Raw genomic sequence first — 22130 nt, 5'->3', positions numbered from 1 at the left:
ATTCTGCATATTTTGTTTGTTTCTCTTGCTGCTGTAGACGTTTGTTCCATTTGAGTATACAGTAAGTGCATTGCTAAGTGGACATCACAGGATATTTTTGCAATTTCAGTTCAAATTAAAGGTTCAATTAAACCGTGAAACTGTTAAACTGTGGTTAAATAACTCTTTACACTTTACACTAGTAAGTTTTGTCTGATGATAATAATCTCTTTTTTAAGACTTGTTTTTGTCATTTTTGCCTCTATCATGATGTTACGGTAGCCAGGCCCGTGCAGAGACCGTCCAAGGGGCATGTGCAGGATACATTTTTTGAGGAAGAAGGGGAATGGGGTTGTTGTTGCGCGCGTACTGAAGAGCGGTGTTGTCGCTTGCGTACTGTAAAGCGGGGGGAGGGGGGTGTTGCGAGCGTGCGTACTCACGAGCGGTGTTGAGCCCTATGTGTGCACGTGCCTGATGGTAGCTATATTGAGAGGAAGTAAAGTTGGAGAAAGAGGGGATGGGAAAGCTCCATAAGCCGGGACTTGAACTTGGGACATCTGTACAGTTGAAGTCAGAATTATTATTTTTTTCTACACATTTCTAAACATAACAATTTTCATAACTCATTTCTATTAACGGGTTATTTTAACTTTACCATGATGACAGTAAATAATATTTGACTAGATATTTTTCAAGATCTTTACTTTAAGCTTCTACACAGCTTAAAGTAACATTTAAAGGCTTAACTAGGTTAATTATGTTAACTAGGCAGGTTAGGGTAATTAGGCAAATTATTGTATATTATGTATATATGTATATATGTTATTGTAAGTTACTGGTTTGTTTTGTAGACTATTGAAAAAAATATATAGCTTAAAGGGGCTAATTAATTTTGTCCCTAAAATTGTGTTTAAAAAATTTAAAACTGCTTTTATTCTAGCCAAAATAAAATGACCTTGCCCTGTTAAACTTCATTTGGAAAACATTTTTAAAAGAAGAAAAAAATTTAAAGGGGGCTAATAATTCTGACTCCAACTGTATGTCGAGCTCTAAAAAGGCTACAATTTATTTATTTATTTATTTTTTTTAAATGAAGTAAACTACGAGTTCAGTCTGTTTACCATGTGCAAGATATATCCTGCAAGAATTAATTAATTTATTTTCTAGTTTATTTATATCTTAGCATATTTATTTACGTATTGTTTTTGCAGGTTTCGTCCTCCATGCGCATCACTATTATTAAATTTACATTGAGCCATTTAGCAGACACTTATGTGCAAAGTGGCTTACAACTGAGGAGGCATTCAGCGATTCAACAAGAAGAGGCAATACACACAAGAAGTGATCATTATACTGTATAAAGGAACTGTTTGCGCTCAGAGAAATCAGGTGGAAAGGTAATGGAAATTCAGCTTTTTTAGCCAGGAAATATCAGGGAATTGGTTTGTCTTTTTATAATTTGAAATGCTTCTTTTATCCTTGCTTTTACAGTAAGTTGCTTTGGATAAAAGCATCTGCTAAACGAGTGAATTTAAATGTCAAGCGCTGTGTCCAGTCAAACTACATTAAATCCAGGGTCCTTAATTATCTGAGTCCTGAAGGAGAATTAGTGTCGATCCACTGCTGTACAACATCTATTTGCCAAATCAGTCTTTGTCAATCAGTAGACATCCTTCTGTGCAGGTAAAGAGACTCCCGCGGGGCAGCACCAGGGTGCCAGAGCACAGCTTCACCCTGCAGATCCCCTCTCACCCCCAGCTGAGCTCCAGCCAGGGGCTTCCTCCCCACCTGGACACCTCCACCCGCTCCTCTGCCTCTCTGCCAGGTAGGACTTCTGCACCCCCCTTAAAGGAAGAAATGCCAGTGAATGTCATGGCCCACCACAAACTCCCACACAGAGGCAGAATGGCAGCTGCCAGTTAGAATCTAGTGGGGCATTCATGCAGAGAAAATGAACCTTCTGTGTTCAGACTAAAGCACGTCCAATTTGTGCAGCACAATATGTGCAATTTAGGCCAAATTGTTTTCACTGTAAATGAAGCTCACTAACACTCAGCTTTACACATGATTGACATTTCTCACTGAACGCTATCATCATCATCCAGCGCTGCATATGAGAATTGTACATATTTTCTCTAATCAAAACTCTCAGCCGGATCTTGGCTCACATGGCTTTGTAGAACCATGTGCAGTCAATGTAAAAAGGATCGGGTAATAGTGAGATCTCTAATGGAGCTCGTTCACGTGTCCACCTCCATTAGCTTATTGAATTGTTCAGTGTGTTCATTGTTTGCCATTTGTTCGGATAGCAGATTAGTCTGATACAGTACATGTAGAGAGTGAAGCTTTCAAAACGCACAGCATACAGTAAGAGCTGAACAAAGTATTGAATGTAATGTCTTCACAGTCATGTTAGCAACATTTTCATACATTTTTTTATTATTTGCATTTTAGAAAATTGCATAAATGCTGTAGTCGCCAAAATATGCATACAATTTTTGGTAACACTTTATTTTGATGGTCCATTTGAGTATTAGTAGACTGTCTGCTTAATATCGGTTGATACTGCTGCTAAAAAGACATTTAACTGATTGAAACTGATATGATATGAAACTTTGCAAGTACATGTCAACTTACACTAACCCCAACCCTAACCCCAATTTAACAGTCTACTTATAATCTAATGAGAATTAGTTGGCATGTAGATGCAATGTAACTTAAATTCAACAAATGGACCATAATAAAGTGTGAAAAACTCAATAATGCACATAAAAGCTCATGAACACAAGAAGGATAAAGTTTTTTTTTTTTTTTTAAATAGTAGACATTTAATAGTAGATATTCAGTTAGTCCAGTTTAACACAGAAGTTGGTCTTTTGCAGTTAGATGCTTTCTAATTGCATTTTTTTTAAATAAAATGCTGATAATAGAAAATAAAAGAAGGCACAACAACTCTCACATGGTCGCCCACTGAAGCTAAGCAGGTCTGCGCCCGGTCAGTACCTGGATGGGAGTTCACATGGTAAAGCTGGGTTGCTGCCGGAAGTGGTGTTTAGTGAGGCCAGCAGGGGGCGCTCATCCTGTGGTCTCTGCGGGTCCTAATGCCCCAGTATAGTGATGGGGACTCTATACTGCTTAGCGAGCGTCGTCTTTCGGATGAGACGTAAAACCTAGGTCCCGACTCTCTGTGGTCATTAAAAATCCCAGGATGTCCTTCGAAAAAGAGTAGGGGTTTAACCCTAGTATCCTGGCCAAATTTGCCCACTGGCCTCTGTACATCATGGCCTCCTAACCCTCCCCATATCATAATTGGCTTCATCACTCTGTCTCCTTTCCACCAATCAGCTGGTGTGTGGTGTGCAGTCTGGCGCAAAATGGCTGCCATCACGTCATCCAGGTGGATGCCGCACATTGGTGGTGGATGAGGAGATTCTCCCTCATAGTGTAAAGCACTTTTAGTGCCCAGAAAAGCGCTATATAAATGTAAGGTATTTTTATTATTATTATTTTTTTATTATATTTATTTTTATAATATAATATATGAGCAATATCACACGAGTAGCAGTGCGATATGGCTTTATATCGGCCAAGTGCCTTAGTGCCCCCACCAGTGCCGATATACAGCCATATCGCACTGCTACTCGTTTGATATTGCGTTTATACAACAGTTTGACAGCATAATTAAGACAAAATCAAACATGGAGAGTCTCAAAAACCCTTTTGTATGAGGAACTACTTTCTTCCGCCTTGGATTCAAATCATAAGCTGTCAGTTAAACAGCTGAGCAAGCATCTTTTAAACTTTTAGATTTGTAGTGTCTGCTTTTTGCTGGCTGTATGTGGGCGGAGTAATACACAAAGGGTAAAGAGACTTTACGGGTGCTGATATTACTTACAGTAAATATATTATGGCTATCAGCCAATCACATTCGAGAACCAGACAGAACTGTTGTATATAATATAATATAATATAATATAATATAATATAATATAATATAATATAATATAATATAATATAATATAATATAATATAATATAATATAATATACATTCACTTTCTTTTCGGCATAGTCCCTTGATTAATCTGGGGTCGCCACAGCGGAATGAACCGCCATCTTATCCAGCATATGTTTTACGCAGCAGATGCCCTTCCGGCTGCAACCCATCACTAGGAAACACATGCACACTCACAAATACACTCATACACTACGGTCAGTTTTTGCATGGCTAATTCACCTGTACCACATGTCTTTGGACTTGTGAGGGAAACCCGAGCACCCACGTGAACACGGGAAGGATATGCAAACTCTACACATTCGCCTGTGAGGCGAATGTGCTACCCACATCATCCCAACATAATATAATATTTGCTAAGAAATAAAGGTTTAAAAAAGCTTATACAAAGATTTAAACAAGTTTTATACAAAGATTTTAAAGAAAATGTTAGACAGGTGAGCCTTCAAAAATTAATCAGAGAAAGAAGTGGGACCCGCTGGGAAAAAGGTTGAGAACCCCTGCTCTAAAATAGCCAACACTGCCATTGCATAAAGATTAGTTTGGACCGGAACATTGCAAATAAGCAACTTCCTTTCGCTCAAGTTCATGTGTAGAGTAGTTTTAACTTCATTAAGAGTGTCTCTCCTGGGCACACCTTCCTGTCTCCAAGCATTCTGCTTTCACTCGGGACACAGAACATCTTGACGCCACTGGACCAACCCAGCACAACCTCATTTGTTATTGATCTAGCACAAAGACCATTGTTCTGTTCTAAATCTTTTTTTTTTCTTCGTCTTTTTCTTTTTTGGCAGTACTCATCTTTATTTAACAGAGCAGAGCTAGAAAAAAGTTTCTGGGGTGCTCAGCTTTAAACATCACATAGGCTTTTTAATTACAAATGAGTTGTGACAGGTCTGCTGGGTAGCAACCTGTCCCATTTTAAGCGTGATGCTAGCTGACAGCTCGGCGCTGTTCTCAGAGCGCCGCAACATGTGGAAGAAATTGGTCTTTTACATTTCACAGCTTGTCACTTCCTCTCTGCTGTGAACTTTGACCTCCCACTGTGCTCCTAACACCCCACATGGGAAGTGTCCCCATGCTACGGCACTCTGGGAGAGTTGTGTTCCACTTACTATATATGCTAAGAAAGGGAGGAAGAAAAGAATACGGTGTAAAAGAAGCAGGTTCTCAGACTAGCAGAGGTAAACTCGATCTGACTCAAATAAGTGATCAAAAGGTGTCCTTCACCGGACATCACAGCATCAGAGCATTGAGCAGAGATGACGTTAGCATAAGGATCAGTTCAGGTTGCATTACTGCTACACACTCTTATGATATTCAGATGGAAGCTTCCCATCAAGCGAAACAGGCGGATTGGACTGACAACCTCTCATTACTCTGAAATCAAAATCAAATTCGGTGAGGAAAAACTGCAACAAAAGAGAACATCAGACTTTGGCTTCATCGTTGTCCATTGTTATTAGTAGTATTGTTAGTATTATCATGGATCTTTTATCTCTGATAATAATGCTGCATTGTTAGTGTCACCAAAATCAAAGCAAGTCATGTGATTATAACTTAATATACTTTTAAAGAGCCTGACTTTTAATATGATTAGTGTAGGTTTTCTTTATGTTTTCAATCAATCAAGCCTTTATTTGTCACTACACTTTCGTATAGCGAAATTGGACCCCCCAGACCATACACAAAACATCACAAACAACTTTTCAGGGGAGACAGATAGGAGGTAGCATTTAGAAACGAAGAAAGATACATTTGGACAGTTAGGCAAAAAAAAAAAAACACCCCCTCAGCTTGCTCTTAATTAGGACAAAGTGAGAAAAGGGAGAAAAACAGCCCTATCTTAGCATAAGCACACCAGCAAGACACAACATAGACACGGGATGGAAACAGGGGTAATGGAAAACAGTCCATTGAGTGCGGGCAGCCAACTCGTCCAGCAGCCATTTCAAGGCGCAAGTCACTGTCCCATCCACGCCCCACGTGGGTAAAAGCACACGAAGGCGTTTGGATGGGGATTTACGTTTTTAGAAATTTTAAGTATATACTGTATGTGAAATCGCTGCCTGTTCAAAAGAATTTATGAGAGAGAACACAATACGTTTGCACACAAAAGTTTTTCGGTTTTGGTTGACAAGCTGTGTTGGGCAATAACGTGTTACTAATAATTTGTTACTGTATTACACGGCATTACTTTTGACAGTAACTAATAATGTATCACATTACTTATAACATATATTTATATTATTAACTCCGTTATCGCTATAATATGATGCGTGTGTCTATTACATGGTGAATTAATTCATTTTGACTGCAGTCTAGCCTACGTCTTCAACATGATCTGCTGTGTCCTGTTGTTTTTCGTGCCCGTCTAAAAGTATGAGCGGGTTTACTTTCTGCAAAGAGCTCGCCGCACGTTTATGTTTGAAGTAACAAACTTCTTGAGCTCGTATTAATAAGGTGCATGTGACTTCTTAATAATTCCAATTCTTTCAGAAAGGGACAAACGTGAGAGTGAAGCACAAAAAAACAAAGGACAAGCCGGAAAAACGTGTTCGTGTCACCAAAACTAAAACAAGTAATGTGGTTCACAAGTGATGTAGTTCACATCACAACTTCAAAATAGAAATAGCCTGACTGTAGTATATGATTAGGATAAGTTTCCAGATGCCTGTTTACAAGAATTCATGAGAGAGAACATAATGCGTTTGCACACAAAGGTTTTTAGTTTTGGTTGACAAGCAGTGTTGGGCAATAACGCGTTACTAGTAATTCGTTACTGTAACGGCATTACTTTTGACAGTAACTAATACTGTAGTGCTTTACTTTTAAAATATATTAACTTTGTTTTTGCTTTGCTTTTGTTTTTGATGCGTTTGTCCATTACTGATTAATTAATTAATTTTGGCTGCAGTCTAGCCTACATCTTCCTGTTTACTTTGGCGACGAAATGTGGGATTGGTGGATGCCAACCAACCACTAGGTACAGTACGCCAAGTGTGCACACTTTCAGAAAGGGAGAAACGTGTGAGTGAAGCGCGAAAAAAAAACAAAGGACAAGCCGGAAAAACACATTCGTGTCACCAAAACTAAAACAAGTATTGTGGTTGTAAATGATGGGTTTGACTGATAAATATCATTTTTTGCTAAATAGTTAGTGGTGCCAAACAGCATTTCACATTGTTTACATCCTCGCTACAACATACCGTTAACATTAGAAAATGTGCCTGTTGTTGATCAATTTTAACAAATAAATAAACGGACAGGTTTTGGCTCACAATCCACAGCTTCGTCGGTTGAAGGAGTTTTTAGCCAAATCCAGCACTGAACTGGGAGATATTCTGGAAGTTCTCCTTTGTCAAATGCTAGAGCTATATCTTTTTTTATTATTCTCTGGAACATGATTAAAATTAAACTGTAAGCACTTCTGTCTTTGTGTCATGTCCTTTAGAAGCCCAAATACAGAAACAGAACAAGCTCTGTGGAAATAGCAGCGTTTTAGATGGCATTTCTGCTTTCACTGCTTTAACATTACATTACCTCTGGCCACACCCTTTCGCTGCTCAGCGTGTGTGCATGAGGTGAATACAAGTAAATGGTAGTCCTTGTGATCTTTCTAGCCCAGATGTATTTTTTTGTAGTCCCCAAATTTGTTTTCTGTAGGCCTTGCTAAGCTGTGCAAGCCAATGTCCCCCTTTGCATTGAACTTTGAGCATGTTACATTCAGAGATGTTGTTTGTTCACACAGCTTAAATATGATATCGTAGTGTACCACCCCTTTGAAGATAACGTGTCTAAGTCTGTCTTTGTGTTTTAGTTGTGACCAAATGCAAATTAATTAAAACTGTGAAGTTGATCAAAGGTGTATTTTCCCTGTAGCACTGAAGTGAGGTTATAAGGGCATTAAATGGGAGCATTAAAAATGTTCTTTGGAAAAGTAACTCAAAAATTACTTTTAAGAGTAACCCATTACTTTTTGGTGTAAGTAATTGAGTTACTTTTTGATTTAAGTAACTAGTAACTGTAGTTACTTTTTTTCAGTAACTAGTACAACACTGTTGACAAGTACTCGTGCGTATCTACACTGTAAAAAAAAATTAAAATCCGTAATTTTACGATTTATTTCCGGCACCCCAGCTGCTGGAAAAAAAACGTAAAATAAATTTAATTGTAAAATAAATTTAAACGTAAAATAAATTTTAATTAAATTACATAAATTGACTGTAAAAAACGGACATTAAATTACAGAAATTTCCTTAAATTTAAATGTCTGGTAATTTTCTGTTATTCAACCTCTGTACATTCCTGTAATTTAACAGCCGTTGTTTTACGTTTTTTTTTTTTTTTCCGGCATCCCAGCTGCCAGAAATAAACTGAAATTACGGATTTATTTTTACAGTGTATAGACAAAACAAATAACATGCATGTGCATCAAATCAACGTTTTTATTTTATTTTATTTTATTTTATTTTATTTTTTATTTTTTTATTTTATTTTATTTTATTTTACATGGAGACTAATTTTAAAAAGTTGCACTTTGAAACATGTTTTCAAAATGCACTAATGTTGTGTAATTAAATATACAAATGTACATGTACCCTACGTTTCAAAGAACCCTGCCCTACAATACTTTTTAAAAGTGTGTGCTTGTGTATTGAGAAACTTATGATGATAATTATAACAATAAAATCAATTATTATTAGTCAGATAATAAACACAAAATCATTGTAGTTGCATCCAACATGTTTTCTTCAAAAATCCAGTAAGGCCACGAACACATTCCCTGTCATCCTTGGGTATTTTTGTAATGCTTAGACATGTCAAATAGCAGCACTGACAGCTAATATTATTTCCCTCATTTAAAATTACGGAGAATACTATGTTCATTGCAACATATGACGTAGCTGCAGGCGTTATGAGTTAACTGACCTTTCACATTAAGTGAACGATCCGGTTACACTAGGTTTGTTTGAATTCAAATGACTAATTAAATTAGGTCTTTCTGCTCTGATCATCCTTAGTGGATCTGTAACCGCATGCAATGGGTTGTGCTTTGGAAGCTATGTTTGATTGCATCCTGCCCCTTAAGTAAATGCATCATAGTACGTTTGGCCCTTCAGCACGATGACAATTTCCAATATATATTTTTTTTATTTTCCGGAGAGTGTTTCTGGAACATGGCCATGCTCTTTTATATTGCTGTCCCTGAGGGGCCAGTCCTGGTCACAGTGGATAACCCTAATACAGGATCATACTCACTAAATCACACTGCATTCTTACTCCAATTAATTTACCACTTTCGTCTTTAAATGGATGAATTAACCTTGCTTACATCAGACTTGGTTTTTTGAGAAAATGTAGCCCCATGTGGTGAGTGTGATGAAGTTGGACAGACATTCCCAAAGGCTGCTTAGCTTATTTGAAGAAAAACAAACTGCTCTGAAGTGACAAGCCTTGCATAATGCAGATTTTTCAAACATGATATCATTGCAATTGTGTAGTTTCGGATAGTTAGGAGAGCTGACATGGGTTCTCATGGTAATGCATTCAATGTAATATAATGTAATGTAATGTAATGTTATATAATATGCACTACCTGACAAAAGTCTCATCATCGATCCCAATTAAGAGCAACATATAATAACTTGACTTCTAGTTGATCATGGAAAAGTGGCAGAAGGTAGATTTTTCTGATGAATCATCTGTTGAACTGCATCCCAATCATCACAAAAACTGCAGAAAACCTGTTGGAACCCACATGGACCCAAGATTCTCACATAAATCAGTCAAGTTTGGTAAAGGAAAACATCTGCGAGAGAACTGCAGAGTGGATGGCAACATCAACAGCCTGAGGTATCAAGACGTTTGTGCTGCCCATTACATTACAAACCACAGGAGAGGGCAAATTCTTCAGCAGGATAGCGCTCCTTTTCATACTTCAGCCTCCACTTTAAAGTACCTGAAAGCAAAGAAGGTCAAGGTGCTCCACGATTGGCCATCCCAGTCACCAGATATGAATATTATTGAGCATGTCTAGTGAAAGATGAAGGGAAGGCATTGCGGATGAATCCAAAGCATCTTCATGAACTCTAAAAGTCCCGGAATGCTTTCTTTGGTATTCCAGACGACTTTATTATTAAGTTATTTGAGTCATTCCAGAGATGTCTGGATGCAGTCCTCCAAGGTAATGGGAGTGATACACAATAACAATTATTTTTCCACTGCACCATGTCTCGCCTGGGCTTTCTCAAAAAGGCAGAGGATTGTAGTCATCAAACACGTAGATGTAATTACATACACTCACTTGGAAAACATACCTGTAGGAAGACTCAGGAACGACATGAGGTGCAGACAAAGCCTAACGTAGAATACCAGACAATGGACTAAACCTCACTAAGGGGTATAAATACACAAGGACTAATGGAACTGATGACACACAGGGGAGGAACACAGGTGGGTCTCAGGGAACAAACGGAGGGAACTAGAACAAAGGGGTCAAATAATTACACATGAAGCATGGAAACATGGGGAAAATAACATGACACATCACGGGAGTCTGACACCATGACTTTATATTCGGTACTACACGATTATTTTTGTTAAGTAACAAAATTTTTGTCTGAGCAAAGTTAGACCTTACTGTCTTAATTAAATAATTAAAAATCAAGGCATGATCATATTTTATTTTGTTGAAATAAGTGTAATCTACAGGAATTTGCCTTTCATATAAGCCACTTTTGATACCAAAATGATCAACTAAAAGTCAAGTTATTATTTTTTGTTCCTAAAACTTGAATAGACGGCAAGACTTTTGTCAGATAATGTAAACCCAGGCTCATTCTGAAAACGTATTCTCGTAGATGTTTCTGGAGACCAAGATATACGTCCCGGGAAGTACGTACTTTTGCAGTTTTTGTTGTTGCAATTGCGTTTTTTTGTATCTCGAATGTCTCTTGCGAGTGCTTTTTGCGCCAGCGCTGTTCTCACGTAATTCCACCAGAGGCTGCTGTCAAGTGACCGTCTCTCTGACTGACTAAATGATTGACTGGGCCAATTTTACCGATTGACCCGCCCTCCCGCTTACTTCCCTAAACCCAACCAAAGATTTAGAAAAGCCGTCTAGAAAAAGAAAAGCCCTTGTCTGATTTTGACCATGTTTTCGGATTTTACCACATTCTCACCCTGTTTTTCACTTGTTTGTTTTATTTTTCCAATTCTGTTTTTGTCTTACCTGATTTCTGGAACCACTCTTTGCCAGACTCGAACCCGGTCGTCGCCGTCGTGGTCAACTCCTATCAGTGCCTCAAGTCCACCAACGTACACCACGAGCTAACCGGACAAACTGGTTGCAGCGGGAAAGCCCTCCACTCAGTGGTAAGAGGTCAGCCAGTCAGCGCGAAAACGGCATCACACTGCCCCGTAGCATTTGCTTAAAAAAATTAAATGCAGACATACATACCTCCGGAAACATTATTCGCAATCTCCAAAAACGTTTATGGGACTACATTTTCAGATTGAGCCTGTGTTGGATAATATAATATAATATAATATAATATAATATAATATAATATAATATAATATAATATAATATAATATAATATAATTAATATAATATAATATAATTAATATAATTAATATAATATAATATAATATAATATAATATAATATAATATAATATAATATAATATGATTAATATAATATAATATAATATAATATAATATAATATAATATAATATAATATAATATAATGAGCATTTTGAAAACTCATCTCATCTACACAAGTAATGAATCATTCACAAGCCCCTCCTTGTTAGTGCAATAATTTCCTACAGCTTTAAACAATATAATTGTTGATAATTTACTTTAAATTGTGCTCTTTTACATTCCTATTGCTATTTCTATTACATTGGATAATTACAAGAATCATGGATTATGCTCACGGGTAATCAATAATTCACTGACCTTTGATTTTCGGCAACTCTGGAACTGACACCAGGGCAATTAGAAACCTAGGTGAGCGCACAGGTCCCCGTTGGTCACCCAGCCCTTCAGGCCCGGTTTCTACTCTCTTTGCGTTCATGGAAAGCAGAGGATAACAAGCTTCTCTTGTTCACCCTGGGAGAATGTGGGTTGTGGCTGCGGCACTCCAAGTTCATGGACATAGCCTACAGCGGTCAACGCTGCGCTAATTCAGACCCGACACCATCTGAGCATCAGGCTGGAGGAAGGATAATTAAAGGCAAAGTTGCAAAGTTGTGTTGGCTGGCCCATTAAAACATGCATGATCGTGGCGTAAAGGCAGGCAGAATGCTCTGCTGACAGGGATTACAGTCTCTGGACACAGAACAGAGGTGGAGGGCAGGCTTTTGCTCCACGTTGCTGCAGGCCATAGATCGGAACAAGCAAAAGCTTCAAAAAAAGAAAAAAAAAATTGTGGACTGCACATGGCATAGACAGGGGTCTTCGGTTTATTTAAGGCTAATGTCTTTATTATTGTGTCAGAATCTTTTTTTTTTTTTTAATTCTGGTGCCGCATGTCTAAAATATCACCGTTAAATCAAAACAAACTTTTGTGCAAAATTATTAGCCCCCCTGTATATTTTTGTCCCCAAACCTCAGACAAACACAGAACACTGTTTGTGTACCACAGTGCTTTTTCATACGATGGTTGCGGGTATCCAGTTGGAACAAGTGAATAAAAGAATTTTAAGTTTTGGGCGTTAAGTTTCTCTTTAGCTTTTTTTTTCAATTTGTCAAGCTGCTGTGATCAACCCATTGTAATGTTTTTCAGTGAATATTAAATTACAGAAAGAGCTGCAGTATGTTTAGTATTTTTATAGGTATATTTTTTACCTTTAAAAAGTAACTTTAAAGTAAATTAATTAGTAATCTGATTACTTTTTTACATTATGTAATTGGCAATGTAATCAGATTACAATTTTCGAGTAATGTAATCAAATTGCTTTTTTTAAAAGTAACTTGCATACACAGATGAGCAACATGTTGGAACAAAATAATAATAAAGTGCAGAAAGTTTAAACATTGACCAGAAAAATTGAGTATTTACTCCCTTGGTACATTGGAGCAACCATGTGAAAAAATGATTACAACATCATTATGAACCGAACACACCAATGTTGAAATGCAGAGCCATTGGGGTCGGTCTCATAACATTGAAGGTTTTGAATGAACTTTTTTTTTTAAATATAACTCCATATGGTTTCATGGACCATTACCTCTGTATTTCCGATGCAAAAACAAAAAACAGACAGACACATCTTCTTTAGAAGACATTGTTTAAGCTTTTCAAGCTTCAGCAGTAGAAAACAGCTGTGGTTTATTTCCATTTCATACAGCATTTCTGAAAAGAGCACGTCAGAGGTAAGCCACGCAATTGAACATGATTATGCATTCATTACAATAAAATAAGCACACATATTTGTGTTAAGATAGGGCAGATTTAATGCTGTAGGCACCTGAAATGTTTACCAGAAAAATGCGTAATTAAAACCTATATCGGTGATGAGATTATATGTAATATCGGTTTGAAAGCTGCACTCAGGACACACCAGCCCCTCAACGCTTCTCCTATTAAAGCCTATTTGAATCTTCAGAAGCCTTCCTAATATGTTTCCTATATTTAAAAGTTATTATTACTGATATATTTAATCCTGCAGCAAGAGCAAAATTATATCATCTGGGAAGTTTCCATATTTATTATATAGATGTGACTGGCTGAGGCGAAGAGAAAAACGCAATGAAAAAAAGTTTCTCATGGTAAAATTTTTACATGTATCAAGCTAAGGTTTACTTAATTGGATGCTCCAGGCAATGCAGGAACCCTCTTTTTAAATTCTGTGAATGTTAATATGCTAAATAATGCAAAGCTCCTGCACTTCAAGCATGAGACACACATCTGGCAGCTTACCATTTAAATTACAGACGGAGAGCGGGAGAAAACACTTCAAAAGTAATTTTCCAAAGGAAGGAAGAATGGCAAAATGTATTACAACTAAATTTAATTTTTTTCGAGATTTTTCATCATGTCTAATTGTGTGCATTAGAGCAATGAAAAAAGAGGAGAGGTTGGGCTCAGAGATGCTGATGATGTGTTTGAGGCAGCGGAAGAGATGAATATATGTGAAGAGAAAGTTTCTTGACTTTTTTTATTTAGCTATACGTTTCGTAGATGTTGTTCGAAGTCTTTGTATGCTTTCAGATGGGCTTCTTGGATCTGCTTCAAACACATACTTTCTATCCTTTTGTTTTTGCTGTATAAAGAGCTGAATTTGTGAAATTAGTGTCTTTAAATTTATTACTGCCTTGCATCTAAGGGGGCTTCATTTTGCTTAGCTTTTTTAAGTTACAGATAATAAAATCTTCATTCAGTTTAAACCAAATTAAACAAAAAAGGGAATTTGTCATTTTTTTTTATTTTTCAGAAAAAAGCCCCATTGGAGCTGTGTCGGCCTCAGAGCCCATGGACCAGACAAATCTCACCATCACCGAGAAAACCAAGGCCGAAATTCATAACAAGGTAACTTTGTGACTGAGGCAAGATTCTAACCTTGAGCATGGGTAGGCCCACACGAAATCTGCGCATGCAGAATTCTGCAGATTTTTCGCTGATTTTTCGCAGAATTCCGCAGATTTCTGCAGATTTTTAGCCTATCATTAATTCTGTTTATTTACTTGAGTAAATGTGTAAATCTGATTTTTTTTTCAGTTTTTATTCAGTAATTACTTTTTATTTAATATATTAGGGTCTAAGTTATGATACTCTGCTGGATACTCCCAAAATAATTCCGCAGATTTTTACCAAAATTCTCAGCAGAAATAGCAGAAACGTCCGCAGATTCCGTCTGGCCCTGAGCATGGGTCATCTTATTTCTCCTTTTAAGTTTCGGGCGAACTGTTTCTTAAGCTCTTTTGAATATGTCAAGCTGCTGTGATCAACCCATTGTACGTTTTTCAGTGAATATTAAATTATCGAAAGACCTGCAGTTATTTTATAGGTATATTTTAACTGTTTTAAAAGTAACTTCAAAGTGAAGTAGTTAGTAATCTGATTACTTTTTACATTAATTAGTAAAGTAATCAGGTTACAATTTTGGAGTAGTATTTTTTTAAAATGGCTTCATTTTTTTGTGTTACAGATAAAAAAAATCTTCATTTAGTTTAAACAGAATTAAACAAAAAAGGGAATTTTTTGTTTACCAGAGAAATCTCACCATCAATGAGAAAACCAAGGCTGAAATTCATAGCAAGGTAACTTTGTGACTAAGGCAAGATTCTAACCTTGAGCATGGGTCATCTTATTCCTCCTCAGAGGCATCACCTCATTCAAACTCAGGGCAAATAGTCCACAATTATAACTTAAAGGAGAGAAAAAAAGAAGAAAATTAATAGTTTGTAAATTTAATCATCATTTTGACGTGTATTGTCAGTGAAAATTGAAGTTATTTTTGGTACCGGGAGATAAATTTAGGGTGGACGGAGGGGACGTGTCTCCATCAATATTCACTGACCATTAAAATGTCCCCACCAACTATTTAATCCACTTTTTAAAAAAAAAAATTACGTTGTCAAGATTAACCTTGACATGCAGAAATGGTTCAATCACGTTCTATCCTTTAGTCCTCCCGCCCCCACAAGGCATATGGACATTTTGATTGGCTGTGCCTTTCCCTGCTATCATGTAAGAGGCTGTGTCTGCGTTCAGATAAGCAGCGCCAAATTCAATGGATTGTTTTTTTCCCCGTGCAAGAATAAGGTGTGTTGGGTGACCCACACAAGTAAGCATGGCAGCAGCAAAAAAAGGGTGGACATAAGGAGCTTTTTTCAATGAAAGTTGAAATTCCCATAAACGCAAGTTCGCTACTTACTTAGCCCATCATATTAATGCTGTTAATGCTTGTGTTTCCTCCACTTTAATGCACAGTCTGTCTTTATAGCAGGCTGATGTAGGCTAGTCTGTGAATAGTGAATAGTCCCTGAAAACTAACTGCAGAATAAACAGCTAAAGTATATGATCCCTGCCAGTTCTCCTAATCTCTAGCTTGTCCAATTTCAGTTGAAACATTTTTTTCAGAAAAAATACAGGCTGTGTATAGGCACAATACTGATATATGATACGTTATATTTGTACTATGGCTAAAATGAACTGAAGTCTTTATTAAGCTCTCTCTCTATCAGTCATCAAACATTATTTTAACAGTACACCCTGTAGCCAGCTTATTGAAAGGGCTGCTATTTGTTTTCTAAAAAACTGAATATTTTTGCAATTATTTGCCTGATTTCTATTTAGTTATGAGGTATACATATTGCATATTTATATTTGTGACATTTAAATTTTTGCTGGATTATCTTGTTGGATGGTTATCATAACCACACTTTCTTATGTACCAAAAAATGTTTCCAGCCATTTTATCAAATTGCTTACCACACTATTTTACTATTTTAAGTGTTTATTTACAAATGTGCATTTACGCAGTAAGAGTTCTATTACAGTTTTTATAAATAATGACAATTTAAAATAAAAAATATGAAAATATTCTTATTTTTAAATACAAATTTATTATCATCTATCATTATTATTATTATAATTATTTTTAAATCTGTTAACTTGTTTTAAATTAAACACTGAAGCACATACATTAAGCTTTCCTCGGTCAGAATTTGGCCACTTGTATAATCAGAAAAAAATCAAAAATAACAACAATCCAACTTTTGGTCTTTCAAACCACCAGAACCCCTCTTGGCTACTGGGCTGATACTTCAGAAATTGTATGAAGAGGGCATTAATGTTTAATAAATTTAAACAGCAGATAAATAAATATTAGCAGCGTGTATATATACACCCGTTTTTGATTCACCTGTCCCTAACAATATTAAGTGCAAACCTACACCCTTGCAGAGTACAGTTTACTGTGCAAAATGAGCATTTTCAGTTTGATGTTTGCTGTTTGTTCAAACTACTCATTTAAAATGAGCTGAAACAACCCAATTTGTTGTGTTTTTTTGGAGGGACAACTTAATTATTTTATGTTTAATCAACTTAAATTTGTAAAAAAAAAACAAATAAGTTGACTTAGCTTCATGTTGTTCCAACACAAATTGGTTGTGTAGAACCCAGCATTTTTACAGTGTATGCATGAAATTTTATGAAACTCATACATTAATAATTTTATACATACTTTTATTTATTATTTTTTTAGATAAAAAAATAAAGGAAATTTAAAATAGCAAAAAAAAAGACTATAATTTAAACAGCAATAATAATAGTGTGTGTGTATATATATATATATATATATATATATATATATATATATATATATATATATATATATATATATATATATATATATATATATATATATATATATATATATATATATATATATATATATATATATATATATTTTTTTTTTTTAAGCATATTTTTTATCATTGTCAATTTTTTATTTAACTATTTTTAATGTACTTATTTAGTCATGTCTTATTTAACCTAAAGCACCAAGTGAACCAGCACCACACTGGTGCCCCTTCAAAAAAAAAAAAAATGTTGCATGACGCCACTGCTACTCCTCCCTCTTGCTTCCCTATTCCCTTTATTATCAGAGATTTGTCAAAATACATTTCACACTAACAGGTATTTTTCAGTCTTCAAAGCTAGTTTTGATGTGCTCGACAAGCCAAAACAGCTCAGATTCTGTGAAATCAGCAGTGCCAACCCGGCGCTCTCTCTCTAACCGCTCCCAACACGCCTTTTCCTGCACTCCACAGGACTTAAGCTAAATGAATCAAAGCTGCAGCGTTACCTGCCACACTTTGAAGTGGTAATTGCAGAATGACTTCTCTGTCCTGAGCTGGTGCTGCTGTCTTATGTTGCACAGCAGTGCATTGTGTGTTCTCTCATGCCACTTTTTGTCTTTGTACTCTTATTGTTGTCATGGAAAGCCAGGACATTCAAACTGGCTCCAGTTTATATACAGTATTTTTATTACGTCATATAAAATAAATTATAATAATACAAAAAGATATATTACAGAAATTATAGGTTTGATTCTAAGGAAAATTAAACGGGCCATTCTACATAGCCATGCCATTTGTGTTGGTTTTATATGTCTAAATATGTCGTAGAATTTTCGCTTGCATTTTATATCGTTAATTATTATTTTGCATCTTCGGAATATGCAAAATAATAATAATAATAATAATAATAATAATAAATATATACAGATATTCTGAATATTCTGAGATAACTGATAGATAGACCTGCTGTTTTTTCTAATTCCTCTGATTTAACAAAACACATGGTATATACAGTATTTTGCAGATGCATATATTTTAGAACATCTTATGTGTGAAAGTTAACAACAACAACAACAATAATAATAGTGTAGATAAATAAAAATTTCTTCATTCATTTTCCTTCAGCTTAGTCCCTTTATTCATCAAGGGTCGCCACAGTGGATGAACCACCAACTTATCCAGCATATGTTTTACACAGCGGATACCATTCCAGCTGCAACCCAGTACCATCCAATTTTCTTTATATCATTCACCTGTACCACATGTCTTTGGACTGGGAGAAACCGGTGCACCTGGAGGAAACCCACGCAAACATGGGGAGAATATGCAAACTCCACGCAGAAATTCCAACTGATCCAGTTAGGACTCGAACCAGTGACCTTCCTGCTGTGAGGCGAAAAATAATAATAAAGTATTACACTAGCTCAAAGTGAAGAACTCTATTTGTTGCCAGTTCATATTTCACTAATATTCTTTGAATGTGTTGATTTGATTTAATTCCATGTAGAAATTTTTGACTGTAGGGCAGCTCTTCAAAAGTGACACATAATGGCATATAAATGATATGAAGTGTCTTCCAGGTCTACACACAACACAATGCTCTGTTCTGTAAGTCTGCCTGATGTCAATCAACACATTCAATCACTGAAATCATCATCATCTGTTATCACCTTATCACTGAATAAGTCTACACTCCATTTTCTACAGGTAAAGACCTTTCAGTCTTTTCCTGGCTTCTGTCTAGGAAATAACCCTTCTTACCTGTAACTCACCTTCCAGCTAACCTGCTTGCATGTACTTTTTCAGCAAAATCTGGGGTTTGCTGTCCTGTCAATTTCCTCCTCCTTATTTTGTGTTCTCCCTTTTAAGACCTTTGTTTGCCCATGCCAGTAGTCTGCAAATCCACATATCTTATGTCAGTAATCCATATCCTGGGAAACTTAACTGTTTTCAGCGGTGTGGGGTTCTCCAATCCAGTCCAGTCCAGTCTCTGAATACTTTCACCTGTAAACAACATCATCATAGCAGCTTTCCAGTCAAGTCTGTTCAATTAAATTATGCATGCAACAATTAACTTGTACTGGCGGCACAGCGGGTAGCGTTGTCACCTCATCTAACAGCAAGAAGGTCGCCGGTTCGAGGCTCGCCTGGGTCAGTTGACATTTCTGTCTGGAGTTTGCATGTTCTCCCCATGTTCGCATGGGTTTCCTCTGGGTGCTCCGGTTTCCCCAACAAGTCCATATAAACTACAGGTGTGTGAAAAACGTGTGTTTGCCCCTTACTTATTTGCTGTTTATCACACTTTAAGGTTACAGATCACCAAACTTATTTAAATATTAATCAAATATAAGCAAATTCAAGTAGACCAAAATATTTCTAAAGCTTTAGGACTTCAGCAAACAACAGTGAGTGTTTTTATCTGCAAATGACAAAAACATGGAACAGTGGAGAACCTTTCCCACAGTGACAACTCATTTAAGAGATCACAAGAGATCCTACAACAACATCCAAATAACTGAAGGCCTCAGTTAAGGTGTGTTCATGACTCCACCATAAGAAATAAACTGAGAAAACTACTGCAGAGCAAAAATAACAAAGTTTGTCTCAGTTTTGCCAGAGAACATCTGATGATCCCCAAGACTTTTAGGAAAATACTCTGTGGACTAATGAAACAGAAGTGGAACTTTTTGGAATGTGTCCCATTATGTGTGGTATTGCACTGCATTTCAAAAAATAGCATCACACCAACAGTACTTATGGTGGTGGTGGTAGTGTGATGGTCTGTTCTGCTGCTTCAGGACCTGGAAAGTTTGCTGTTTGCTGATAAATGGCACATAAATTCTGCTGTTTACCAAAATATCCAGATGGAGAATGTCTGACCATCTTTTAGAGACCTCAAGCTGAAGCGAACTTGGATTCAGCAGCAAGACAATTATCTAAAGCACACCAAAAATTAAGACTTTGGAGTGGCTTAGTCAAAGCCCTGATGTAAATCCAATTAAGATGCTGTGGCACGATCTTAAACAGTTGGTTCATTTAGAAAACACTACAATGTGACTGAATTACAACAATTTTGCAAAGATGAGTAGGTCACATTTCACCCACAGTGCTGTTACAGACTTAATGCAAATTATCGAAAACATTTTATTGCAGTTTTTGCTGCAGGGGTATAGCCCAAACAACGGTAATAATCTGTAGGGGTAAACACTTTTTGGGTTTTGTTTTCCCTTCATAATTAAAACATTCATTTCAAAACTGCATGATGTGTTTAACATGTGTTATTGTTGACTAATGTTTATATTTGTTTAATGATATGAAATATTAAAGTGTGACAAAAAATATTAAATCTGTTAGGGGCAAAGACTTTTTCACACTACTGTATGTTTAGAAAGTACATTCATGATACGTTTCATCACAATTAATTATACATTTTTATAAAGTTAGTTTGAGTAGTCTGACTCATTTATTCTAGGTTTTTATGCTTGCTGTTTTAAACTGCATATAATTGAGTGTTTTGTGTTTTATTTTATTTATTTTCTGTAACTTTATTTTCATTGAATTTCACCCCACCCCCGTCTTTGCCAGAACTTTGATTAGATGTCTTGTTGTATTGTCATTTGTTTTCAGTGCTGATGTTTTGTATGTTCGTGAGAGATGATGTCAGGGTGAAGTGTACCGCTGTCATTGTATTCCCAAGATAAATCACTGTAACTGTTTCCTGCTCTGATTACAAATGACGTGCACATGTGTCTCTCCGTTCAGAGCGGCAAGCAGAAGAAGAGAATCGAGAAAAACAGTGAGCCGCTCAAACCTCTCCCTAAAGATCATCTGGACCAGTTCACCTTCTCTGTGCGGTAAGTGTCATTTTTCAAGGCCAGGTTACTGTCTATGGCTATGTATGGAATACTAGCACAGTGTGCACGTGGATTAGATGTTACATTATGTTTATTTCGGTAAAAGACATTCATTCATTCATTCATTCATTTTCTTTTTGGCTTAGTCCCTTTATTAATCCGGGGTCACCACAGCGGTATGAACCGCCAACTTATCCAGCACGTTATTGGGCTTTGTTTACAGCAGTCACCAGGGCAACACCTTTATTCCTCCTGTTCTATTAGGTGCCCCCTGCTGGAAGAGGGTCAATTAGCATTTTCTTCAGTATGACTACTGTTTTAGTTTAGTGCAGGTATGCTTTATGCAGCATAATTGTACAAAACAGATTTGGTAACACTTTAACATAAGGGTCCATTAGTCAAAGTTATTTATTGTATTCAGTATCATGAACAAACAATTTGTAATACATTCATTACTGTATTTATTCATCTTTGTTAATGTTAGTTAATCTGACCCCCTAGGTTTTAGCGATTCTGCGATCGCTAAATCCAACGCAAAATCAAAAAGTTGAATTATTTTTTTTTTTATTTTTTAAGGGGGGAAAATGGTAAAAGGTAAGGGGGTAAAGTGATAAAGTCCTTAAACGGATAGAAAGAGTCTGAAAAAAGGTCGAGAATGGGATGGGATGAAACTCAGCACCTCCAAGTCCGAGGTCATAGTGATCCACTGGAAAAAAGGTGGTTTGCCATCTCCAGGTTAGAGGTGGCAAAGTCCTTACCCCAGGTGGTGGAGTTCAAGTATCTTGGGGTTTTGTTCACAAGAGAGGGAAGGATGGAACGTGAGATTGACAGGCAGATTGATGCAGCAACAGCAGTAATGTGGTCAATTTATCGGTCCGTTGTGGTAAAAAAGGAGATGAGCCAAAAGACAAAGATCTCAATGTATTGGTCAATCTACGCTCCTGCTCTCACCTACGGTCATGAGAT

At 36.5% G+C, this 22130-nt stretch overlaps 1 protein-coding gene across 15 annotated transcripts in view; it reads left to right on the top strand.

The window, feature by feature from the left end:
- ofcc1 (orofacial cleft 1 candidate 1) overlaps positions 1 to 22130 on the top strand; it is a 202358-nt gene that overhangs the window by 74642 nt on the left and 105586 nt on the right. For 14 of the 15 annotated variants that reach the window (XR_015524744.1, XR_015524745.1, XR_015524746.1 and 11 more), the window contains 3 exons: positions 1663 to 1804; positions 14439 to 14533; positions 21073 to 21164. Coding sequence is in view for 9 of the 15 variants with exons in the window: in XM_087309188.1 (XP_087165314.1) it covers positions 1663 to 1804; positions 14439 to 14533; positions 21073 to 21164 (329 nt within the window). In the remaining 6 variants the exon portion in view is untranslated. Of the gene's footprint in view, positions 1 to 1662; positions 1805 to 14438; positions 14575 to 15300; positions 15405 to 21072; positions 21165 to 22130 lie in introns of those variants that run through there. The other variant, XM_087309194.1, reaches the window with a different exon arrangement.

Source organism: Danio rerio, chromosome 24 (genome assembly GCF_052040795.2).
Source record: "Danio rerio strain M-AB ecotype USA chromosome 24, GRCz13ab, whole genome shotgun sequence".
NCBI classification, from domain to species: Eukaryota; Metazoa; Chordata; class Actinopteri; order Cypriniformes; family Danionidae; genus Danio; species Danio rerio.
This window is presented reverse-complemented; position numbering and strand designations above follow the sequence as displayed.